Raw genomic sequence first — 26,834 nt, 5'->3', positions numbered from 1 at the left:
GGGTCCCCGCATCAAATCAGCAACCTGTGCTGAGGACGGAGAACATGTGAGACTCTGAGATTCTGAGATTCAGGCTGTGAGAAGGAAACTCTCTCTGCTTCATCCTCTACCCACTCAACCTTTCTAGAACACTTCTGTGACCAGACGTGTGTGGGTTTCTTCCCACACCGACCAACTCTCCAACACCAGCTGGATATCCTATAGCTTACTACCTGCCTGGAGCTAACGCAGACCCCACAAATAAGGGCTCGGCCCCACAAGACTACTGTCTACCTCAGACACCAGCCTCAAGTAGTGGGTCCCCACGTTACCCACACTTCTGCTCGATTTCGCCACAAATTGGGGGCTCCGTGACACCCTCCTCAGGTTTGATCATTTGCTGTAACAGTGCATAGTAGTCAGAGAAATACTTCTACTTGCTGGTTGATCATGTAAGAAAGGATATGAGAGAGCACACACGTGAAGAGATTCACAGGGCAAGGCACGAGGGGAGGGACACAGAGCTTCCATGCACCTCCGCGCATTCGCCAACCAGGCAGCTCTTCAGACCCCTTCACTTGGGACTTCTATGGAGGCTTCTTATGTAGACACGATCATTGTAGACCAAATCACTGCCATTAATGAAATCACTGCCATTAAGTCCCTCTCCTCTCCCAGAGGTGGGATGGAGGGCACGGTTGCTGAAAGTCCCAACCTTCTACTCACAAGCCTGCCCTCCAGACCAGCCTGAGACTCTCCAGGAGCCCCCGACATGCCACCAGGCATGTCACTGTCATGCAAAAGGATGTTATCACGTGAGCGATTCTGAGGGAGCTGCAAAGCAGGTTGGCTGAGGTTCCTCACCTCAGGGAGGTGGAGGTCAGGATGGTGCTGGAGTCAGGACCACTGGATTAACTCCTAGTGACTGCCCCTGGCTGAGTTTCTGGCCTGGGCTTCCCTTTGCTCTTTTCTCACCTGGAATTTTCTTTCCTCCTGAGAGTGCCTGAGGGACCTCCCCAGTTACTTAACTGGTAGTTCACGCTTAAAATGGCAGGGCGGGGGTGCCTAGGTGGCGCAGTCGTTTGAGCGTCCCACTGCGGTTCAGATCATGATTTCGCAGTTCGTGAGTTCAAGCCTCACATCAGGCTCTGCTCTGACAGCTCAGAGCCTGAAGCCTGCTTCAGATTCTGTCTGTCTGTCTGTCTGTCTCTCTCTCTCTCTCTGCCCCTCCACTGCTTGTGCTTTCCCTCTCTCTCACAAAAATAAGTAAATAAATATTTTTTAAAAATTAAAATGGCATGGCACAAAAACAGACACTCAGATCAATGGAACAGAATAAAGAACCCAGAAATGGACCCACAAACATATGACCAACTAATCTTTGACAAAGCAGGAAAGAATATCCAATGGAATAAAGACAGTCTCTTTAGCAAGTGATGCTGGGAAAACTGGACAGCGACATGCAAAAGAATGAACTGGGACCACTTTTTTACACCCTACACAAAAATAAAGTCAAAATTGATAAAAGACCTCAATGTAAGACAGGAAGCCATCAAAATCCTCAAGAAGAAAGCAGGAAAAAAACCTCTTTGACCTGGGCCACAGCAACTCCTTACTCACTCAACACGTCTCCAGAGGCAAGGGGAAAAAAAGTAAAAATGAACTACAGGGATCTCATCCCCAAAATAAAAAGCTTCCACACAGCAAAGGAAACAATCAGCAAAACTAAAAGGCAACTGACAGAACAGAGAAGATATTTGCAAATGACGTATCAGATAAAGGATTAGTATCCAAAATCTGTAAAGAACTTATCAAACTCAACACCCAGAAAACAATCCAGTGAAGAAATGGGCAAAAGACATGAATAGACACTTCTCCCAAGAAGACATCCAGATGGCCAACCAACACATGAAAAAATGCTCAACATCACTCATCATCAGGGAAATACAAATCAAAACCACAATGAGATACCACCTCACACCTGTCAGAATGACTAACATTAACAACTCAGGCAACAACAGATGTTGGCGAGGATGCGGAGAAAGAGGATCTCTTTTGCATTGTTGGTGGCAATGCAAGCTGGTGCAGCCACTCTGGAAAACAGTATGGAGGTTCCTCAAAAAACTAAAAATAGAACTACCCTATGACCCAGCAATAGCACTACTAGGCATTTATGCAAGGGATACTGGTGTGCTGTTTTGAAGGGACACGTGCACCCCCATGTTTATAGCAGCACTATCGACAGTAGCCAAAGTATGGAAAGAGCCCAAATGTCCATCGATGGATGAGTGGATAAAGAAGATGTGGTATATATGTACAATGGAGTATTACTCACCAATCAAAAAGGATGAAATCTTGCCATTTGCAACTACGTGGATGGAACTGGAGGGCATTATGTTAAGCAAAATTAGTCAGAGAAAGACAAATATATGACCTCACTCATATGACGACTTTAAAAGACCAAACAGATGAACATAAGGGAAGGGAAGCAAAAATATAAAAACAGGGAGGGGGACAAAACAGAAGAGACTCATAAATATGGAGAACAAACAGAGGGTTACTGGAGGGTTGTGGGAGGAGGGATGGGCTAAATGGGTAAGAGGCATTAAGGAATCTACTCCTGAAAACGTTGTTGCACTATATGCACTATATGTTGCACTATATGTTGCACTATATGTTGGAGGTAAATTTTAAAAATAAAAAATAAATTTAATTTAATTTAATTTAATTTAATTTAATTTAATTTAATTTAAATAAAATAAATAAATTAAAATAAAGACAAGACAAGACAAGAAAAGAAAGAAAAGGCAGGGTGGTTTGAGAACCTCTTGAGACTGAAAAGGGGGTCCTGCCCTTACCTTACCTGGAAGCTAGATTTCTTTTCAGTTGTCATGTCCTGAGTTCCAATTAAAAGCCCAGCCGAAGATAAATTGTTGTTTAATTTTGATAGTTAATTTTGAATCACGTGTGTTCAATGTATTTGTTGGACATGGCGCAGGATGGGGGTGGGGGGGTGTGCTGCTTGGGTGGCTCAGTCGGTTAAGCGATCCACTTTGGCTTGGGCCATGATCTCACGGTTCGTGAGTTTGCGCCTGGAGTCTAGCTCTGTGCTGACAGCTTAGAGCCTGGATCCTGCTTCGGGTTCTGTGTCTCTGTCTCTGTCTGTTCCTCCTCCGCCTGCACTGTCTCTCTCTCTCTCTCTCTCTCTCTCTCTCTCTCTCTCCCTCTCAAATAAAGATTTAAAAAAATAATAATAATAAGCAGAAGGGAAACTTGCCCAAAGCTGACACCTTTGCCATAATAGTAACGGTGAATGCATCCTGTGCTGTCCCGCCAACAGGCACCTTTCTAAGCACTTGCTATGTATCCACAAATCTGCTCCCACACCAGGGCTAGAGAAGTCGTCTCTTTCATTTTACAGATGAAAAAGCAGAAGCCCAGAGAAGTTAGGGAACTAGTCAAGACCTTGAATCTAGTGACGTGAGGGAGGCAGCCTTCTGAGTGGGGTGGCCAGCTGCAGAGGCCACACGTCTGGCACAATGCGTCCTGATGCCCTTTGGGGGAGTGGAGAAATGCGTTTGCAGCAACCTCAGCCTAGGAGGAACTTCCTCACCTGCGTCTGTGTGCAGAGGATTCTCACTTCCAGGCCTGTCGCTGAAGCCCCCTGGGTTGGGAGTGGAGGTTTCACCCCAGGGGCCCGCTCAGACAAGGGGTAGGGGGTTGCTCGTGGAAGAGGCCTAAACTGTCCCGGCTGCACGGGGGTCCTGCTCTGAGCGGGGATCCAATCACAGATCCTTCTCCCACTCGCGCTGGCCCACAGGGGGGCCCTGTGAGGAGGTGACCCTGGCCTAGCCAACAGGAGTCGGGGAGCCACACAGCCCCAGCTCCTCCTCCGCAAGGTATGACCATGAGCGAGCTCCTCTATTCCGGGGTGCCTCGCCTGAAGTCAGCAGGAAATGAGACGCTCCTATGACATGACCCTGGACGTTTAGTTTTCCTTTGAGCACTGAGGAATGACATGAGTGAATTTCCTGTGCTGTGACCAGCACATAGCAGGAGATCAGAAATAATAGTAATTTCTGTTACTGGTGCTGTTGTTCTTGTCACTGTTTGGAGAACGGTTGCCAAAGTCGAGTGTGTTAGCCAATGTCAAGGCTTCTACTTACACGTATTTTTAATCTCTTCCTTCCCTGATCTAATTCTGTAAGTATGATCATGCGTACACAACATACAGGCATATGCAGGGTGGGCGAGTGCTCAAAAACGTTCCCTTGAAAAGAGTTGAAGACCCCTGGGATTAGTGATGGGCCCCCGTCTAGCCATGTGAGGGCTGGGGAACAGAAAAAAAGGTTACAACAGTGGTTTGCCCCAGGTTTTCTAAAGACTCCGAGGTAGGTTCTTCCAGAACTACTGGCATTGGTTGCTTTTTTGCGGGGGAGTTTGGGAAGCACAGTATCCAAATGGCCACACACAGGAGAATTGGCAGATTCGAGGATTTGGCGAGGTTTAGAGTGAGGTAATTATAAACAAAAGTGGTTCTCCACCTTTCCTCTTAGCTCCCAAATTGGCTCCGGGCCCTCACAAATCCACCACCTTTTCTCATTTCTCCTCTGGCCTACTCTGCCCAAGCAGGCCCAGGGATCTTTCTAGAACTGAGAATCTGCTCGGTCACTCCCCAGGTGGAGCCTTCGGTGACCTACCCCCCTGGCCAGAACCCACTGCTGCTGGTGGCCTGAGAGGCCCTCCCTCCACCCTACTGCCCTGCAGGGCTCACCACCCACTCAGTGCCCGCCCTGTGTTCCTCCCCCTCCCCTGTTCCCTGGGACACTCACACCCCCAGGTCCCCATCCCCAGCTCCTTCCTTCTCAACCCTCAAGTGCAAATGCATCGCCTCCGGAGAAAATCCTCCCTTGCTGCTCTGTTTCAAGTTTGTCTCCTTTTTTAAACTTCTTAACTTACAAAGCATTTTCTCATACTTTACCTCATTTCATTCTCCCAAGAACCTTGTGAGTAGATACTCTCATCCCTTTTGTACGAAAGGAAAGAGTTCAAAGAAGGGCCCGGCCCTGGTTCTTTCCACCAGTGAGCGGTGAAGCAGGTCCTCTGATTTGAATACCGCCGTCCCCGTGCTTTGCCACACTGGTGAGTTAGGTGTGGACTTATTTCATGATTCTGCAACGTGATATTACGGGTGAACACATTCCTCTTTTCCCTGGTTCTGCTTCTAGGAGTTAACATGGAGCATTTGCGGCTTCCAAGAATCTAAATGAAATCTCCAGTGGTTGTTCGAAGTCACCAAATTGCAGCTGCAAATGTTTAGGCTGGCACCAATGTTGCTTTTATTTGCTTCTGACCTATCTAGTGCCTACGTATAAAAAGCTTCCCGAGAACGTACAGCCCAGATATCTGGAAGACGAAGGCCTGTACATCGGCACGAGACCGGACGTGCCTCGCACCTGTCAGAACATCATGGAGAACAGGTTGCTGACACAGGAACCTGTAAGCACGCAGCCAGTGTCCCCCCGCCCCACCCCCCCGTCCTCCCTGTCCCCCGGTGGGCAACTCTTGGAGCTGCTTCTTCCTGTGGGGACAGTCACATCATGCTCATTTCCTCCTGCCTGTAGACAGTGGTTCAATATTTTTATTTGTCTCTCAGTACGTTTGGCGATCCTCAAACCGCACAACCTCTCCCCCCGCTTAAAACCCATCTTCCGTTGGCTGGGTTCGGGATTCTCCTGCTGAGTCAGATGTCCACAACCTCACGCAATTCACAGAAATGTTTAATCACCCACGGATAGAAGGTTCTCCGTTGTTTTGCTCCTGTGGTTTTTTCCTTCAATTTTTCATGCATAGAAAATACATTTTTTCTGAAGCACCCCTGTAAGCTTTTTGTTAACGCTTTTTTGGAGGGGAGTGAGGACTATATCTTAATTGTGGGGGGTGTTAGTGACGACTCAGTTGCTAATGGAAACGAGGCTTTTATTTTTTTTATTTAAAATTTTTTTTATGTTTATTTTTGAGAGAGACAGAGAAAGAGAGAGTGTGTGAGCAGGGGAGGGGCAGAGAGAGAGGAAGACACAGAATCCGAAGCAGGCTCCAGGCTCTGAGGTGTCAGCACAGAGTCTGACGCAGGGCTTGAACCCACAAACCACAAGATCGTGACCTGAGCCAAAGTTGACACTGAACCAACCGAACGACCCAGGCGCCCCAGAAACGAGGCTTTTAAAGATCTATTGGGACAGGGGAAGGTGCATGAAATGTGTGTGTCGACCCAGAATTTTCTTGCAAGTGTTGTTTCTTTTGTAAGCCATTTTCTGCCCAGTTAGAAGACGTTGGGACGTCTGGGCAGCTCAGTCAGTTGAGTGACCAACTTCGGCTCAGGTCATGATCTCACAGTTCATGAGTTCGAGCCCCAGGTCGGGCTCTGTGCTGACAGCTCAGAGCCTGGAGCCTGCTTCGGATTCTGTGTCCCCCTCTCTCTCTGCCCCTCCTCCATTCTCTCTTTCTCTTTCTCTCTCAAAAATAAATAAACATTTTTTTAAAAATTAAAAAAAAAAAAAAGAATAAAATGTTGTCCATCCCTCTGCTTGACCTGCAGGGAAGAAGGTGGTTCGGAGACGATGGGCGAATCGTAGCACTGCCAAACCCCATCAAGCCATTTCCTTCAAGACCACCGGTGTTGACACAGGAGCAAGACTTCAGGGCAGAACTTGAAACATTGTATAAAAAGGTAAGCCCACCTCCCCCAGTTTTAAAAAGTTTATTTGGAGAGAGAGAGAGAGCAAGCCCACACGGGGGAGGGGCAAAGAGAGGGGAGAGACAGAACCCCAAGCAGGCTCTGCACTATCAGCTCAGAGCCCAACGCGGGACTCCGTCTCACGAATCTGTGAGATCACAACCTGAGTCGAGATAAGAGTCGGACTCTTAACTGAATGAGCCACCCAGGCGCCTCCACCTCCCCATTTTTAATGCATGAATGTGCTTGAAAGTGCTTTGTTCTTTGGAGAGCCTGGAGTGCTAAGTTCATAACATTGTACTTTGGTTGTTTAAGTTTCTCTACGTCACACATAAAGAACAAACAGCAGGCGTGTTATATAAGAACAAGCCTACTATGCTCACCTACTTGCTTCTCAAACAAGGAATGAGCTCCCAGGTAGGAATGGCTAAGTCAGTGACTTTATCTGCGTATCCAGGTTAGCTGGCTTTATTTTTCTTCCTTTTTCTCTGCCATCTCACATATGCTGCAGGATTATTTCCCATTCATTGTCTCTTTATTATGTAACTGGAGATTTTCTATCCTTGCAAATCCTTTCTACTGTGTTTTCTTAAGGCCAGGTAGCAAACAGCTTGACTTGAGTCCTGGCACTGACATTCACAGGGCAAACTTGGCCCTTAATTTCTCTGGGTCACAATCTCTTCATCTGTAGGATGGACATAATAACAGTATCTGCCTCTATGATGATTGTGCCGATTCATTGAGACAGTACGTTCGAGTGCTTGGATCAGAGCTCAGTAAGTGCTGGCTAGTGTTAAACAGGCGGAGTTGCCTGCCTACGTGTTTAATTATATTACCCTTGCTTTCCTGAACTGCTGAGCAAAGATCACCACCTTCAGAAACCCATGTAGTTTTGGGGCACCTGGTGGCTCGGTTGGTTGGGCGTCCAACTTTGGCTCGGGCCGTGATCTCGCAGTCCATGAGTTCAAGCCCCGCATCAGGCCCTGCACTGACAGCTCAGAGCCTGGAGCCTGCTTCAGAGTCTGTCTCCCTCTTTCCCTGCCCCTCCCCTGCTCACACTCTGTCTCTCTCTCAAAATAAAATAAAAACATTAAAAAAAATAAAAAAAAAAAAAAGGAAACCCACGTAATTTTATGTTTGTAATATTTCACCATGGATACAGTGAAACAGAATGAGGGGATTTAATGATCATTCCGTAAAGCAAGACATGGGTGCGAGTCAGGGCATGTGAACTGCCCTACTAACAACTACTTCGTGACTTTGGGAGGGTCCCATTTCCTTAATCAAAAAATAGGAACAATAATAGTCCTCCCTACCTCAGAGGATCATTGTGAGTATTAAGATAATGTAACTGTATGCCATTTTAAAAATTTTTTAACATTTATTTATTTTTGAGAGAGCATGAGTGGGGGAAGGGCAGAGAGGGAGACACAGAATCTGAAGCAGGCTCCAGGTTCTGACCTGTCAGCAAAGAGCCCAATGCAGGGCTCAAACCCACGAACTACAAGATCATAACTCGCCCCGAAGTCGGACACTCAACAGACTGAGCCATCCAGGCGCCCCTGCCCTTTATTTAAAATTACGAATTTCTGGGGCACCTGGGTGGCTCATTCAGTTAAGCGTCTGACTCTTGATTTTGGCTCAGGTTTGTGAGTTCGAGCCCTGCGTTGAGCTCTGCACCAACAGCTCTGAGCCTGCTTGGGATTCTCTCTCTCCCTCTTTCTCTGCCCCACACCTCCTCGCTCTCTCGCTAAAAAAATAAATAAATCAACATTTTCTAAAAACAAAAACAAAATGTGAACTTCTATAAAATATTGTTGTTATTACAGACAAGTTTTAATGAGTGGCTACTTTGTGCCCAAATGTGATCATGGGAGTAGATTTGCAAAACAAGCACAAACCCAAGTCACTGTCCATGAGGGATTTGTCATCTGTTTGTTTCCACGCCAGATCGGTGACCTAATTAGTGATCGAGATAGTCTTCCCCTTGGGCACATATCCAGCAATATGTCAGTCTCCCTTCACTGTTCCATCCATTTCAGCAGGACACATTGATATAATGAGACTCTATGGGTTACAATGAGAAAATAGAAGAGTAAATACCACGGAGGGTGGGGTATTAGGGGAGCCAATTAATCTTACCTGTGTGCTTTAGAAGTTGTCAGCTAGCTGGGAAGCTGGGAATGGCACGGGGTCAGAGAGGGATGCAGGCATCAGTCGCACTATGGGAACAGCCGGACAGCAGAATGCCACGGGAACCCAAGACCGGATGGGCTTCCTGTTCCGTCTCCCATGAATTAGGTCCTCGCCTGGACACAAGCCTGGCGAGTTCACCATGGGGACGGCTGAGGAGAACCCACGAGGCCAGTAAGCAGGCTTTCGGGAAAGAGCTAAGAAGGGGCAGCAGAGAACCCACACCAATGGCTCTTGAGCTCCAGCTGGCTCTCTAGTCACATTCTTCCTTCTCTCTGGGGAAGAAGCCATGAGGATGGACAGTGGGGAGAAGCAAGGTGGCTTCTTCCCGATGCCTGTGAGACGGGAGATCTTCCCATCTTGTGTGCAGAAATGGGGAAGTCGGGAAAGAGAATAGTTCCACTAAGAGGGGGTTGAGCATCCAGCATCACAGGAGCCAAAGAAGTTAAGAGAAGGGAGAGATCCAAAGGGACTGGAGGCTCCCTAGGTCGTTTCTTAGAGGGTCAGTCTCCCTTCACTGTTCCATCCATTTCAGCAAAGTTACATGGCAAAGTATGAAGGATATGTTGGAGTGTGTGAGAAGGTGGCAGAAGGCTTTAAATTAGAGGGAGGAGATATTATACTCCCTCTCTGATCCACCTCCCCCATTGCACGTTACCTGCTAAGTTCGCTGTTGAATTGTATACCTCGTTCTTTTTTTGGAGTGTCATTGTAGAAACTTCCAGTGATTCAAAACATCATGCATTTCTTTCTGGATTGGTATTTTCACAATTTTATTTACTTCCTAACTTTTGCCTTTTCCTACATTTATTCAGATCTGTCCAATGCCAAAACCCGTTCTTCCACTGTTCCATGTCACAGGCTTGCCTTTAAGAACAAACGTTAAATGCGTATGATCTATATTTTTAGCCCTCTATCCAAACATACCTTCCATCTGGGAGTTTTGACATGATGCGTGAGCAGAGAAGGAGATGAACGGGCAGAAATGGCTTCATTGACAGGTTATTAATGCATCTTCTCTCTCCTTCCCCCACTCCCCTGAAAGTGACTCAAGGGCAAAGATGGGGTTTTCTTCTTCTCTTAGCCCTAGCACTGAGCAGGAGGCTGGCACACAGGGACACCTCAATCAAAGTACAAATTGAATATTATTAAAATGATTCAGCTGAGCTGAATGTGTCTAGAAGAGACCCCCTTCCTTATTCCTCTCCTCAGCTGTCTCTCCTGCAGAACAGTGGCTTTCCTGGGGTCTGGCTTAACCCTGGCATCCAAGTGATGGAAAACCAAGTCAGTGTGCCAACTGGGAATTGACAATTCTTGGGGCCATTAATGGAGCCTTGGTGAATTTATGCCTCAGAGCTCTTAGGCTCGATGCTGACCCAGCAGGACTGACCAAATTCATCCCCCATTAGTATTTGGTAAAAATGTAATATTCTACTGTTCCTAATTTAAGACCTCTGTTAGAGACCATTAAATATAGATTAATACTAGGGGTGCCTGGGTGGCTCAGTCCGTTGAGCGTCTGACCCTGGATTTCGGCTCAGGTCAGGAACTCACAGTTTGTGAGATTGAGCCCTGTGTCAGGCTGTGCGCTGACAATATGGAGCCTGCCTGGGATTCTCTCCTCTCTCTCCCCCTCCCCTGCTTGCGTGCACTTGTGTGTGCAAGTTCGGACTCTCTCCCTCTCTCTCTCAAAATAAATAAGTAAATGTAAAAAATAGATTAATACTCAATAAATAAATAGAATAGAGAAATACAAAAAGAGATCCGATATTGTGCAAAGAACAAAATTAAACTTCAAATGAGAAAGAATGCAATCGAATACCTCTTAAGAAGGAACTGTTCCAAAACTTCAAAAATAAAAATGCCAAGAGTGCATTGCACATATGGCATAAACAATATAAAATGCAGTTTGCCTAATCCTGATAGCAAAGTAGGGTTCGGGTTGTTGAAAGCATCCCAACAGCCTTCCTCCTTCCTCCCTCCTTCCTCCCTTCCTCACTTCCTCCCTCCCTCCCTTCCTCCCTTCCATCTGTGCTTCCTTCCCTCCTACCTTTCCTCTTTTATTTTTAATTTTTCCATCCTTAAGTGAAAGTCCAGTATATTCTCAGTTGTCCTAAACTCAGGGAGTACAGAGGTAGCAACATTCAAACAAGGCCTTAGAGAGACCACCCCTAGCATGGGGTATGGGTTAACAGACATGTCACGTGTTAGAGATTCTGTGAGGGGTGCCTGGCTGGCTCAGTTGGAGAAGTATGCAACTCTTGACTTCAGGGTTGTGAGTTTGAGCCCCACGTTGGCCACAGAGTTTACTTAAAAAAAAAAAAAAATAAGTAAAAGGTTCTGGGATTTGAAGTTGGCATGACATTCCTGAGGGACAGTTGTGTAGGAGCCTCCCCTTTGCAAAACTGCTTACCGTTTTGAGGCCTTTACCGTGATTCCAACCTCCTTGTTAATTACCACTTGAGAAGATTAGCACTTTCCCCTCTACCATCCTCACCGATGTTTCCCAGACCATTGGTCACCTACTAGGCTCTAAACTCTGCATTCACCAACACTCTTTGGTTGCAAATGACAGAAGCTAATGCAAAACTAACTTAAGCAAAGGGAGAACTTGGTGGCCCACATAACTGGGAAGGATCTGGAGATAAATCAGAAAATGAAAAGAGGGGATTTAGGAACCAGGACCTCAGGGGCTGAGACCAGGGGCTCCATGATGGCAGTCTCACTCTCCACCTCTCTTTTCTCTGGTTCTCCTTGAATGTTGACTGGTTTCACTCCCTCGTATTGTAGGCAGGCCAGAATTCTCCATGTGTTAGGAGGCATGACCCTTGATAATCTAAGCATAACAACTCTAAGGGAAAGGGTCTTATCTTTTCCTCCAAGATTCATATTATCAATACAAAGGACAAACTGGTCAGTTGTAAGTGGGCCCTGTGACCCCCACCTCATGCCCAGAAAATGGGAATGAGAAAGCTTTCCAGGAAGACCAGAACAATGGCTACAGAATCTCCTGCAGGTTCTGGGCTGGATTCAGACTCTGTTCCTCTTATTTCTCAGGGCAAATATAGAAACTTGTATGTTAATCCCACCAATGATTATTGTTTTTCCATACAACTTCTAAATTTCTTTCTCCGTTGGCATTCATCTCCGCACACACTGAGAACATTGGCAGATAATCCATTTGCATCACCCTTGATAGTTTTGGTTTTTGGTTTTCAAATGGAAAGGGAAGAATCAAATCAATTTCAAAATTAAAATACTATGCCCTACAAATATTGTTTATTCTTAGAAGAAATTGTTTCTGCTGTTTTCGGATAGTTCTCAGTATGTGGGAAAAGAAAAATATAGCAAAAAGGAAGACGTGGAACCAGGAGTCTTTCCCCTTAATAGGAAGAGAGTTGGGGTCTTTTGAGCAGTTAGCTCAGTGACTACCAGTAGTCTTAGAAGTTTTTTTTTTTTATGTGGTTGAGCTGAGCCTAAGGCAGAGACCATCAGCAATCATTTGAACACGGGCTAATGGAGATTTGGGGAGGTACAAATGAAGTACAATGACTTAGGTCACACTTCAAGCAATGCTACCCACATACCAAGAAGAGTACAAGATGGAACCCGAAAGCCACACCTGAGTGATCTCATAACCCTGGAGCCCTTTGGCAAGGGGAAGGACAAAACAAGAACCAGCAAGAGCAAAGCAATTAGAGATGAATTTTCTATTAGGTCTGTGGAATGATGTTTACTTGTACATGTCTTTGTGAAACAGAAATTTTTGTAATTAATCCCGGTGATCATAAGACACATATTGGCCACATGCAGATTAAAAACTTCTAAGACAAATGCAAGTTATAATTGAATACTTTCACCTGAACGAAAGAGAAAAGAATTATGCCTCTATTGGTGCAGTCTAAAGTGTAAGGACATTAATGATCAGAACCAGGGCTTTTATAAGGCACAAAATATGAACCCAACAGGCATGGTCTCCCCTCCCTATAAACCCAAATGGAGACTCTACTCAGCATATTCTGGAAGGTACTGAGATATAGTCAATCCATTCCTACTTAAGCCTACCATTTGTAAACACATCCTAATTTTATAAGAACATTTTTTTAAGTAAACTTCACTCCCACCTTGGAGCCCAACATGGGGTTTGAACTCATGACCCTGAGATCAAGAGCTTAACCACCCAAGTGGCCCAAAAGGACACTTTTTTTTAAGCAAAAAAAAAAATCTGTCGATCTTCTCATCAGAGACAGACTAAATGTTATTTTACAGGGGAAAACTTGTTATTTTATTAAAATAAATAAGGATACAAAACATGAGTAGTCTACTAATCTGGGGAGGGGTGGGAAATATGAAATTGAATGGCTGAAAAGAAATAAACTCATATATTCTTACTTGTGGATCTTGGTGCACCTGTTGTCCCACTGCACATCACAGCATCATTATCCAATAAGTGCTTTAACTGTGGTCCCCCCACACTCTGCTCTCTTTGACAGGCGGTAAAATATGTCCACAGAAGTCAGCACATGATTGGGTCTGGAGACTCCCCGGGAAATTTCCAACTGGACATTGATATTTCAGGGTTAATCTTCACTCATCATCCCTGTTTCAGCCGCGAGCATGTTTTGGCAGCCAAGCTGGCCCAGTTATATGACCAGTACCTGGCAAGACACCAGAGAAACAAGGCAAAATTTCTTACTGACAAGGTACACTCTTCCATTCTTACTGTCGGATTGGTTCTTCTGATGAGCCCAAGCAACAAAGACACTTTCCTGCAGCAAACTTTCTTGCGCCTCTTTCACATGCTCCCTTGGCCTAGGATGATTGATAGAGTGTTCTACCTACAGGCAAAAGGAGGGATTTGGCAATGTACATTTAATGTGTGAAAATTCGGTGGCACACAGTTGGCTTAAAGAGAAAAGTTTGTGCAAACAGTGCAAGTAACCTGACCTCCCAGGAGCGGGCATTAAATGGAAGATATGTGGCTGTGTTTTGCTTGTGTGACCTCAGATGTTGAGACCGTTTGTGGCTTGGGCACCTCTCTGTCCTTAGAGACATTCTCATTTTCACATGTACTTTCCCATAACATGGTACCCAAACACAAGTCAGTTGTTTCAAATGATGCTCAAAGATATGGATCTCTGGCATTTACATGGGATTTTCTTGCTTAATTTTGACCATGGGCAACTTTCCTCCCATGCCTTGGCTTCAAACCTACTGCCCAAATAAGAGGTAACTCCACCATACCTCCTTTTATGAGTCTATGATTTTATGATCGGTTCACAAAAATATCACTATATGTCCAGGACCCAGAAAGGTCCGCTTTTAGCCTTGAAAGAAACCTTATTTTTGAGACACACACATAAAAGTGACACTTGTCATGAGCAATTTGATTATCTGGGCTACAGAACAGGGATGGACATACACTGTTCTTTATTATTCCTTTTCTTTTTTAAGAATAGAAGGAATAGGGGCTCCTGGGTGGCTCAGTCAGTTGAACATCTGACTTCGGCTCAGGTCATGACCCAGGTTAGTGGGTTCAAGCCCCACGTCGGGTTCTTTGCTGACAGCTCAGAGCCTGGAGCCTGCTTCGGATTCTGTGTCTACCTCTCTCTCTGCCCCTCCCCTGTTCACGCACTGTCTCTGTCTCTCTCAAATATAAATAAATATTAAAAATTTCTTTAAAAAGAATAGAATAAATAGCTCTCTGTCAGAGTTCATTTTGGCGAAAGTGTGGGAACAGCTGGATGCCTGAACACCCATTCACAGACTTGTTGGCATCATTTTGCCCTGGAGAAGTGGGTGGTTTGGGGCATGTAATTTGCAGTAGGCAGTAGAGTTTCTAACTCAAAACTTTTATCCATTTTTTTAAGCTCCAAGCTCTAAGAAATGCTGTTCAGACAGGACTTAACCCAGAAAAAACTCATAAGTCTCTTGATACGACCCAAAAAACTATCAATGAGTATAAATCTGAAATTCGGTGAGTATAAGTCTGTCGTTATAACTTCTACTTTTTCTTCCCTTGTTAGATGCATACTTGTTGAAAGCTTTTTTTTTTTTTTCGGTTTTTCTGAATGCACTGAATACATGAGACATTGAGCCAAATGAAATAATGAGATATATCCATCATATTAACCCCAAATTTGAAATCCAGTAAAAGAATGAGGATGTGGATATTGTGACTCACACACTCCACTGATGTAAATGAACATTGCTACAGCCACCACTTTAGAGAGGAGCCCGACCACACGCTAGCAAAGTGTGGAAAGTGCCCACAAGCTGGGATGCAGAAATTCGGGATTTCATAGCATCGTTTACAAAAGTAAGGAACTAAGAACAACCCTATACCAGAACGAACACGTCTGGTATAGTCTTCCACTGAACATCTACACCACAGTTAAACTGACTTAGATCTCTGTGTACCAATATGGATAAAACAACGTTGAATGAAAACATCCAGGTGTTAGGAGGAGACTCGCCGTGTGATACGGCTCATGAACCCTAAAGAATACCCAACACAACGCTCGTCTGTTGTAGGCACACCCTTGTGTGGTACACTCGGACAGAAAAGACACAGGTGCCGGCTGCTTCCTCTAGGGAGGGAGAGAAGGGAATGAAACTCAAGAGGTCTTCACCTGTAACTATGACATTTTGGCCAAAAACAAATGGCCCTGGGGCGCCTGGGTGGCGCAGTCGGTTAAGCGTCTGACTTCAGCCAGGTCACGATCTCGCGGTCCGTGAGTTCGAGCCCCGCGTCGGGCTCTGGGCTGATGGCTCAGAGCCTGGAGCCTGCTTCCGATTCTGTGTCTCCCTCTCTCTCTGCCCCTCCCCCGTTCATGCTCTGTCTCTCTCTGTCCCAAAAATAAATAAACGTTGAAAAAAAAAAAATTAAAAAAAAAAAAAACACAAATGGCCCTGAGTAAATATATCAAAATGTGAACAAGTGTCCCAATTATTTATGACATATATTTTTCTATTTGGGGGCATTTTTCATAATTAAAATTCAAAAATTAAAGCCTGATTGTTGCCAAACAAGAAGGAAATACAGAATGTAGAAGGTGACTGTCTTCTGGAGTCCCATCCCTCGGGGAAAATCATGATAACAGATTTCTGCCAGTTCTTCCACCTGTACGTACACGTGTATATACTCACGCACACATACACAGATGTGTTTATGTGTTTGTATTTTGTTTAAGGAACCATTGCATTTACCATCTCACAACTTGTTTTCTATGCAAAATGCATCTCAGACCTTTTCTTACTGCAGGACATCTAGGTCCGTATCATTTAAAGGCTGACATTATATAGATGCTATGTCCCCTGTTGAGAGGCATTTGTACTGGTCCTATTTTTTATGCTGAAACTGTGCTCTAATTGACATTCCTGTGTGTATATATATTTATGTACCTGTACATTTCCACGGGATAAATTCTTAGAACAGGAATTAATAAATCCAGGACTTTAAATGCATACTTTTCTTTTTACAACCGAGCCTTCAGTTAGTTCTTCCAGCAAAGTGGAAATTAGTGACGTTGAGATATTGTCATTGTAAATGCATGAAGAGTATATTTTAAAACAAAAATTCTTGGGGCACCTGGGTGGCTCGGTCAGTTAAGCATTCGACTCTTGATTTCAGCTCAGGTCATGATTTCACGGTTAATGAGTTCTGCTTTGTCAGAGCCTACTTAAGATTCTCTCTCTCTCTCTGCCCCTCCCCTGCTCGCACTCTCTCTCCCTCTCAAAGTAAATAAACTTTAAAAAAATAAAATGAAATGAAAATTCTTATTTATGCTAAAACAAAAAAACCCAGCTGGCAGCCTCTTTGTGAAGATAATTTTTGTTTTCGCATACATTGGGTAAGAAAAGGGACAAAAAGCTGTTCTGAATACAGAAGTGGTTTTCTACGGGCTTGTATTTATTAATCAGCATTTGGAAGCTGGCAGAACGGTGCGTAAGGTGCACAGACCGTGCCGGGGGCCCGTGGGTGGCAGAGCCAGTGTGGTCTTTCTGCTGCCCGTGGGGATGAACAGCTCTGCGGTTCAGCATTTCTGGCCCCCGTGAAAGAGTGGGTTTTAGTCTTTTACTGATGTTTAACTATTGCTGAAACGAGTTCAAAGCAGACGACCTGTTCCCACATGTCCCCTCAAGCAGGCCCGTGTGCGGCTGCTGACCTGACCAGAGGCCGGGTGAGCCCCCGCCGGGCATCGGCCGAGTCAACAGCCAGCACAGCTCCACAGCGAGCATTTTCCACCATTTTCCATCTTCTTTGCTGTAAATGGCATCACGACCGCGTTGCTGGCCCTCTGAGCTGCAACTAGCTGGACGAGGAAGGAAGCACCTTGTGGGTGCAAGACAGGGAGACATTGTGTTTCACTCTCCCTACTGGCTCTTAACCCTCAGACCTACTCAGACTGGAACATGTAAAAATTCTGCCACCCTAGAGCCCCATCTGGCTACGGCTTTCTCTCTGTTTCCCTTCACAGCCAAACTTGTGGCAAACATGAACGAATCTTTCTGCTCGGCTCCCTCCCATCCAGTTCACTGGAACCCGCCCTCATTCACCCACCCGCTTTTCCTCTGAGGCGATCTGGCCACGGTCCCTGGGGACCTCCGTCTTGCCAAGCCCCTCCTGCTACCTGGCCTCTTGACAGCGAGGGGCCTTGTCACCAGAGGGGACTTTTGTGATGTATTTCTTCCCCTCCCCTCCCTAGGCCACCCTCCCTTGGATGTCCGCACCCCTCTTCTTCCGCCTGTCCTTCCCACCATCCTGCCTCTATCATCCTTCTCTGCCCAGCTTCTAAATGTTCTAAGTCCCTCACAGGGTTTTTCTTTCTCTTTTCTTTATTAATCTGCATTTCCTTCTGAGAGGAATCCAGTCCCATGGTTGGAAAGATCATCCAGAGAGGCCAGTGAACTCCCAGAGTTTCACCTCAGGGCTGACACCCTCATCCACACTCCGGACCCCGTCTGCACCGAGTTTCAGAAAAGTGTTACCTGACTCCCCGGGCAAAACTGCCTTTGCCTTTTCCTCCAGAGCCCTGACCACAACTGGTCGTTAAATATTCTTTTGTGATGCTTTGCTTCTGTAGCTCAGATGTCAAATTTTTCTTGCTAAGAGTTCATTTTTAGCATTTCTGAGAAACTATTTTGTCAGGTACTAAAAAAGGAAATAGGAAATATGTCAGAAAGCCTCAACGTGTCCTAGAACTCAGTAAGATAATTTTATACCGCAGTTTTTAAAAAGGAGGCCGGGGAGGTAGCAGCTAAGGGCACAAGAACACAGACCACTTGATAGTGACAGGTAACACTTGGCGGACCACTTACCAGATGTCGGGCACGGTTCTAGCATTAACACTCCTCTCAACAACCCTGTGAAGTAGATTCTGTGAGCACCCCTAGCTTACAGATGAGGCAGGGAGAAGCTAAGTTGTTTGCTAGGCCAGCTCACAGATGAGAGACCCAGGGTCTCAACCTACAGAGTGAGGTTCCAACATCTGTGCCCTTAACCACATGCTTCACTGCTTCCCAAGAAGCATGTTTCTTAGTTCATTGCTTTCTTGTTTCTGTGAGGTCTTCAGAGAATCCCAAATCTTGGCCACCCAACCACTAACTGGCTGTCGTCTTCTGCCATCTTCTTTTTCCGGAGCCAGCAGTTGAATGACTGGGAACCTAGACCTCTGTGCTTCTCTGTACCATCTCCACAGACTGGGTCATCACAAGTGCAACCTCCAGACTCAGGTCTTCCTTCTGGAGGTCAGGAGGTGCTAATTCATGAGACCCTACCTCCGTGGTTTTCTACGGCACTCTCTTAGGCGAATCTCACCTTGTATGTTTTAGTCATTTATCTATGTATCTGATTCCTGAGCTAAGTTGTAAATTCCTTGAGGACAGAGACACTTCCAGTCTTAGACATTCTGAATCACCTGGAATGACACCTGCTACTTGCTCAAGAAAAGAAAAATTGTCTAGTTAACTAATTGATTAATAGCATAATAGAGTACATTTGGGTTCTGGATTTGACTATCATTCATAGAGAGAGCTGAAAGTAAGGGGATTGAATAATTCCCAAGCACTTTAAATAGTGGGAATAAAAATGAAAACATTTCCAACTGATGCCTCTTCAAATCAAGCTAAAAATGTTGTTAATCTAGTTAGCACTGAAAACTCACCAAGGCAGGCAGCGAGCAACATTAGAACTTGTGATTTGTGTTAACAAAGACAGATTTTAATGTTTGTTGTTAACGGGGACAATAACATTTTCCTATGTCTACAATAATTTAGTCCATGAGAACTGAGTTTACTGGGCCTCTTATTTTTATAACTTCAAAGGTGGCTGTTTGTTTAAGGGTACATAGTATTATTAATAACAAGTTCAGAAGGTGATTTAGTTTAACTGACTTCAGATTCACCTAGAGAAAACAAAATCAAATAACCTCTTGAAACAGATTGGCATCCTATTGTCTTCAAATTTCCACTCATATTTTTGGATATCTAGTACTTAAGAAGTATTATAGGTATCAGATTAAATATCCAGTCGCTACAGCATTATTAGTTTCTTTTTTAATTTACACACCTACCTGAATAACTTTTTAATATATATCAACATGTTCAATCTTCTAGGCAAACAAGAAAACTGCGTGACGCTGAACAAGAAAAAGATCGAATGTTGCTTAAAACCATCATAAAAGTTTGGAAGGAGATGAAATCCCTTCGAGAATTTCAGAGGTTTACAAATACACCCTTGAAACTTGTTTTGAGAAAGTAAGCTTTTTTCAAAGATTGTTTTATTGAGAAAATGTGTAAAACATGGGTGCAGTTTGAAAAATAATTACAAATAGGAACGCCTGGGTGGCTCAGTCAGTTGAGGGTCCAACTCTTGATTTCAGCTCAGGTCATGGTCTCACCATCATGGGATCGAGCCCCGTGTTGGGCTCTGTGCTGAGCGCTGAACATGGAGCCTGCTTAAGGTTCTCTTTCTCCCTCTCCTTCTGCCCCTCCGCTGCTCACACCCTCATGCTCTCTCTCTTAAAAAAATTTTTGAATAAAGAATGACAAGTAAATAACAATATGACCACTCCCCAGGTAAAGAAATAGGACATTACATGCACCTGAGCAGCCCCTATGTTCTTAACCCCGCCTCCTTCCCCCTTCATCCCAGAAGTTACCATTTTCCAGACTTTTATGATTAGCATTTCCTTGTTTTTATTTCTAGGTTTTCCATCTACCTGTAATTCCTAAAAATATGTAGTTTAATATCACCTGTATTTGATGTAGCCACAAATGAGAGTAGGTTGTATGTACTCTTTGTAGTGTGTTCTTTAATACTGCGTGAGATTCACCTACTTTATAGCTAAGTTGATTTGTTCATTTTCTTTGCTTTATATTCATTATATGAATACAACAGAACTTGTTCACTCTACTGTTGATGGACATTTGAGTTGATTCCGTTTCTCGTCTATTACAAGACAGCACTTCTATAAGTACTTTATATGTGTCTTTTAAGGTACACGTGCCTAAGCTCTCCTGAAACATACCCAGAAGTAAAATTGTTGAGTCTTAGGAGATGCGCCTCTCTAATACTCACGTGCTGATTACACTTTTCCAGAGTGGTTGTGCCGATTTATACTTTGAGCGGTGTTCCTGTAGGTCCATATCACTCGTGCCATCGAGGTCACCTGGTCTTGTCAAACCTCACACTTTGCCAGTCCGATAGCATGGTTTAATTTCTAACTTCCCACTCATAAATTGTCCACTTTGATTTCCTCTGTCTGTTCAAGGCTTTTGTAGATTTTTGAACTGAACTGTTTTTCTTTGTATCTTTTGCATAATTGGTAAGAGTTTGACATCTATCCTGGACATGGGCCCTTTGTTGATGTGCATTGCAGATCCCCTCTCCTACTCTGTACTTGTCTCCTTATTCCCTTCTGCTGCTTTTTCATGATAGAAATTCTTCATTTTACACAGATACAATACGTTCATCTTTTCTTTCATGATTGGTGCTTTTTGTATGCTGCTTTAGAAATTGTTCCCCTCAGTCAAGTAGATATTCTATTATATGGTCTCTATAATCTTTATAGTTTTATGTTTCTCATTCGTCTTTAGTCTGTTTGGAATAGATCTTTGTATATGGTGCAGAGAAAGTATGCTTTGATATCAGATATGCTACCTAATCCACTAGACTTTGATACATGATTAAAAGTAGAGTCATCAAAACAAAACCATATTCTGTATATGAATTAAAGAGTGTCTCTGCTGCTGGTTTTGGTCCCTTCCTGACTGTTTGTTGAAAGTAAGTGTTGTGCTATACATCGCCATGAAAAGTAAAAAATATGAGCAATTATCTGATACTTTACTTTGAAGAGAGTCATGCTTTAGCCAAAGATAGCTGCAAATTGTGATTTTTAGGGTTTCATAAATTTCATAATTTTCATCAGACTCGGAAACCATCCTACAGTTCCTGGGACAAAGACAAGACCGTGCTTCCTGAGGGCAGGGATCTGGTCGCCATTGGGTATCTGGTCCCAAACAGAGAAGCTGCCACTTGGTATTTGCTGAGTTAATATTAGCTGATGAAAGACAGATCCAAGTAGTCTGTCCCACAGAAACCACGGATGTCTCCCAGAAATTCCAGAGTTTCAGCTTCCGAATTCCATCTTCCAGGCTGCCCTTCCCACCCAGAAGCAGAACATAAATATTTACCTAATTGTTTTCTCCTTCTTTCCTTCAGTTTAAGATAAACTAAAATTTGTCAGAAATTTACCCTTAAGGTCCCCTCTAGGTGACACTTTTTGTGATACCTAACACCCCTTCCTCCTATAAGTAGCTGCCTCCTAAATTTTTTTTGGAGTGCCCCTTTTTACACCCTTGATTCACCTAGCCACCTTATGATACGGCATAATTTTTTTTCCTGCAAAAGTCATCGGATTTCAGCTAGTTTATTTATGCCTCTACAGAACAGAGAGCAAGGCAAATGGTTCTCTATATGCCAGAGATGGAACATAACTTATGAGCCAGATTTTCTCCGATGTTTATAAATTTCCAGTGCCATTGTGTTTCCCGAGTGACTTCTTCAGCAGGATCCTAGAGCTTTAAGAACCTGCGCCTTAGGGGACTGCTAATTGCTAAACCCACCAGGCCCCACGTGTAAGTAAGCAAGCACGTGTACATAAGCAAACCTGAGTCAGCCTTAGGCACCTGAGTAAGTTTATCTGAAAAGGACAGGATCTTTAGGAGTAGAACCCACAGGCCAGACTGCATTGATCGCTAAGCCCAGGCAATTTGCTGCAACAAGTCCAAAGTGCTGGGCGGGAGTGTTTGGGTGACATGTCTATCACCTCCTTCCGGGACAATCACACTGCTCGGTAACATACCACACTTGTTTAATCCCAGGTTGACTCAGCCACAGCGCCTTTTTGGCAGGGGATCTCACAGAACTAATGTTCCACCAAGCACACTATGGGGAACGCTGCTTTGGGCTGGGCAGAGCTCCTGATAAAGTATCAGCAGAATCGTCAAAGAAAAACTCAAATTGTCAATCTAAAATCAGAACAGCAGTTTTGGGGGCTCGGTAGTAACATAATGAAATGGTTTCTCAGAGATTTGAAGCACGAATAAAATAAGTACAATGAAACTCTACCATTACCGGTCGGGAGTCTACAGGCACTGGACAGTGTCATATTGCCATCTGGATCACTTAGCTCAGAGTGGCATTGTTGCTTGGCGGCAAATAGATTGGGCCCATATTCCAGCTCTTCCACTCACCAAATGTGTGTTCTTGGGCACGTTACTTAATCTCTCCGTGCCTCAGTCTCCTTGTGGGTAAAATGCAAATGATAGTAGTATCGGCCGCGCAGGGTGGTGAGCTAACATGCACAAAGCTTTCAGAGGAGGATCTGCCCCCCATATGGGTATTTGCTGTTATTATTACTCTCTTACTGAATTTCAAGAAATAACCAAGGTCCTGCAAATTATTTTAAAGGGAAAAGGTTGACCAGAAAGCAGACGAAGAAGCATACGAAGCAGAAATTCAAGCCGAAATAAGCGAGTTGTTGGAAGAACACATGGAAGAGCACGAGCAGAAGATGGAAGCGTACAGAGCCGCGTACCAGCAGTGGAAAGCCTGGAAGAAAGCCCAGGTTTGTCGAGTCACTTAGCCTTGAGCAGGGCTGACCTTGGGGACCGGAGGCATCTGGGAGGCCACCACTTGAGGCCCAAGGAGGGAAACTGGACAGGAAGACTGGGGTCCCTTCTGGCTCTACCCATTGAATGTAGGGCAGTGATGCTTCTAGGCTTCCCCGGAAAATCATATAACTTTGCACACATAATCCTGCAACGTTGAAGCCAAGGCAGTAAGTTATAGATCGGGTGAATTGCAATGCTGGCCCACAAGACTTACTTTAATTTCAAGATGTGTCCTTGGCCTTTAGCCCCAATATTAATGATCTCGTGAATAGCTAACGTTTTTCAGCTCTTACTGGATCCCGGGCACTGTGCTAAGTGCTTTCCAAGCATTACCTCATTTCAGCAGCCCTGGGAAGAGTTTCCTATGATTGTCCCCATTTTGGAGATGAGAAAACTGAGGCACAGAGAGGTCAAGAGGTTTAGTAACCTGCCTGAGTGCCCACCACTGCTTGAGGTGGGGCTAGGTTTGCAGCCAAGTCTATCTATCTGGTTCTGAAGACTGTGGTCTTTTTTTTTTTTTTTAATTTTTTTTTTCAACGTTTATTTATTTTTGGGACAGAGAGAGACAGAGCATGAACGGGGGAGGGGCAGAGAGAGAGGGAGACACAGAATCGGAAACAGGCTCCAGGCTCTGAGCCATCAGCCCAGAGCCCGACGTGGGGCTCGAACTCACGGACCGCGAGATCGTGACCTGGCTGAAGTCGGACGCTTAACCGACTGCGCCACCCAGGCGCCCCTGGTTCTGAAGACTGTGGTCTTGAGTGAAATTCCAAAATTACTATTTGACATTAGATTGCCTTTTGCCCAACAGAGGGCCAAGAAGAAGAAAAAGAAGCAAGCAGTCGAAGAGCATCCGGAAGAGGAGATGGGGGAGCCGTATCCTGAGGAGGATCCGGTGAAACCGGTCCCCCCGGAGCCCACCGATCGGGCCCTGATGGAGCACCAGGTGAGGGAGAGGGCAGCCCGGAGCAGGAGAAGGCCTGGGGAGCCGCTGCTGGTCCCGGAGCTGAGCCTGGCAGGGAGCGTCACGCCCAACGAGCAGTGTCCCAGGTGAGCAGAGGCTCAGTGTGTAAGTGGGGGTGACCTGTGATAGGCGCTCGTGGGTGGGCAGGCATGCGCTACATGGAAGGTATATCTCCTGACTGACACAGTTTGATCCGGAGAGCCGTGAACTCTGTAAGCAAGTATCATATAGATTGAACTCTATGAAACTGAAGATGTGTGTCTGTATTTTGGTGATGTCGAATGGTTCCCCTACCTCAGGTGTCCCCACTGGTCACTCAGAAGTACACCAAGGGAGGCTGCCTGTAGGAGGCACTCTTCATAGCCACTGCCTTTGTGGCTTTTGATGTAGAGCCTTTATCTGTAACAGCAGTGGGTCCTCTGTCCACTGACCTGGCACAGACACGCAGGTCTGTCACTGACCCTCGTTTTCACCTGCCCCAGAGGCCAGCTTCTCTCTTAGAAGGCCCCAGAAAGCCTCCCAGAGGAATTGTGGGTATCCCCTGTAGCCATCTGATGCCTGTTCTCCAGATTTACATAGAAATACATTTCTAGTCATTCATATGATGCCTAAGAGGGAACCAGTCAGAAGCCCCACTTTCTGCACGTACATCTATACATACAACAAATTCTGTCACCCTCAGACATAATTAGGATGTGGGGATTCATTAGGATGTCCGTTTAAGACTTCCTGCAGCCTCCTTAGTTTCAAACTTCTGTTAACGTACCAATAATGTGGTTTTTTAATTGTGGCTTTTTTCTTCCCAATTTCATAGCATTCAGATACTGCATATAAATAAACTATTCCCCAGCAATGGATTCGCTATTTTCAAGCCACAAGTTGCATAACATATAATTTTATAATAAACACCCAAAATATGTGATTCCATGGGGGTTTTTTATTACATGTTTTTAAGAAAACATGTAATCGTGTTTGGGGGAAATTGGGGCTTGATTTGGCAATCTTTTGTCATGAGCCTCATTTTGACTGAGAATATACACCTCTGTCTTGAATTTCTCTGTTTTCACTGGGATTTGGGACTGTGACCCAAGTTACCCCAAGCCAATGACTGTGATTGAGCTTCTCATCAGGCCTTCACATAAGGGTGGCCATGCAGAAGAAGGTGCCTTAGGTCTGCTCGTAGCAGGAGGTTACTGGAATAAGCCATAAAACAACTCTGAGTAAAGTCTTTGGGTGTCTTGAATACTTCCTGAAATTAGGTGTTAAGTTCCGTTATAGAAAAACAACAACGACAACAACATTGAAGTCATTTGAACAATTCCATATCTGGGATGGGCCTAAATTACAGAGATGTAAAAAGTTAAAACTACCACCATCCAGTTGAATGGATACAGGATTTCTATTTGGGATGCTGAAAATGTTCTGGAGAAAGATCATGCCAATGGTTGCACGTCAGGAATATATTTAATGCCACTGAGCTGATCACTCAAAAATAGTTAAAATGATAAGTGTTATGTTGTGTATGTCTCACTGAAATTTTTTTTTAAGTTTATTTATTTGGGGAGAGAGAGAGAGAGAGAGAGAGAGCACAAGAGGGTGAGGGGCAGAGAGAAGGAGAGACAGAATCCCAAGCAGACTCCACACCATCAACGCAGAGCCTGATGCGGGGATCGAACCCGCAAACTGCGAGATCATGACCTGAGCCGAGATCCAGAGTCAGAGGCTTAACTGACCGCGTCACTCGGGCACCCCTTACTGCAATTTAAAAAAAGACTTTACCACCCAAAAACCCCTGAGTGCATTTCGATTTTATTTTATTTTTCTAAGTTTTCCCTGTTCTTACCAAACTTGAGTAGCTATTGACTTAACTAAAAACTGGAGCTGTGGGTGGGCATCTCTACAAATATGCACAGTAAAATTAAAGACTGTTCTTGGAGGTTTTGATTTGTTTTTTAACTCCCTGGCTATAAAGGTGATATGCTTGCCAGGATACCTTTTTTTTTGGAATTCAAAAAGCCTTTTTAAAAAAGGAACAGTTCTTAATCCCCTACATCCAATGAGTACTCACTGTCAGAAAGTGTTAAGAAAAGCATGAATCCGGGAGAAGCGTATTTCACCTATTACAATATGCTATTACATGTTTTTTTTTTTTACTCTGAGTCAGTCTTTATTTTTTATTCTTTATTTTTTTACTTGATCCAGCAATATAACTTTATTTTCATTTTTATTTAAATTCTAGTTAGTTAATATATAGTGTAATATTGGTTTCAGGAGTAGAATTCAGTGATTCTTCACTTACGTATAACACCCAGTGCTCATCACAACAAGTGCCCTCCTTAGTGCCCATCGCCCATTTGGCCCATCCCCCCACCTCCGGTCATCAACCCTCAGTTTGTTCTCTATCGCTAAGAATCTCTTATGGTTTGTTTCCTTCTTTTTGTTTTCCTTCCCATATGTTCATCTGTTTTTTTCTTAAATTTCACATACGAATGAGATCATATGGTATTTGTGTTTCTCTGACTGATTTATTTTGCTCAGCATAATACACTCAGGCTCCATCCACGTCATTGCAGATGGCAAGACTTCATTTTTTTTTTATTTTTTTAATGTTTATTTTTAAGAGAGAGAAAGAGACAGAGTGAGAATGGGGGAGGGGCAGAGAGAGAATGGGAAACACAGGATCTGAATCAGGCTCCAGGCTCTGAGCTGTCAGCACAGAGCCCCATGCGGGGCTCAAACTCACAAACCGTGAGATCATGACCTGAGCCTAAGTCGGCCGCTTAA

The 26,834-nt window shown here is 44.5% G+C and overlaps 1 protein-coding gene across 11 annotated transcripts in view; it reads left to right on the top strand.

The window, feature by feature from the left end:
* Positions 1-26,834, top strand: part of CC2D2A (coiled-coil and C2 domain containing 2A) — a 155,543-nt gene that overhangs the window by 55,153 nt on the left and 73,556 nt on the right. For all 11 annotated transcript variants that reach the window (XM_023253304.2, XM_023253302.2, XM_023253303.2 and 8 more), the window contains 7 exons: positions 5,342-5,478; positions 6,578-6,709; positions 13,402-13,611; positions 14,779-14,885; positions 19,526-19,666; positions 22,884-23,040; positions 23,898-24,136. In XM_023253304.2, the coding sequence (XP_023109072.2) occupies positions 5,342-5,478; positions 6,578-6,709; positions 13,402-13,611; positions 14,779-14,885; positions 19,526-19,666; positions 22,884-23,040; positions 23,898-24,136 (1,123 nt within the window). The remainder of the gene's footprint in view (positions 1-5,341; positions 5,479-6,577; positions 6,710-13,401; positions 13,612-14,778; positions 14,886-19,525; positions 19,667-22,883; positions 23,041-23,897; positions 24,137-26,834) is intronic.

The sequence above is a fragment of the Felis catus genome, chromosome B1, assembly GCF_018350175.1.
Source record: "Felis catus isolate Fca126 chromosome B1, F.catus_Fca126_mat1.0, whole genome shotgun sequence".
NCBI lineage: Eukaryota > Metazoa > Chordata > Mammalia > Carnivora > Felidae > Felis > Felis catus.
The sequence above is the reverse complement of the archived record's forward strand: the minus strand, read 5'-3'. Positions and strand labels throughout refer to the sequence as shown.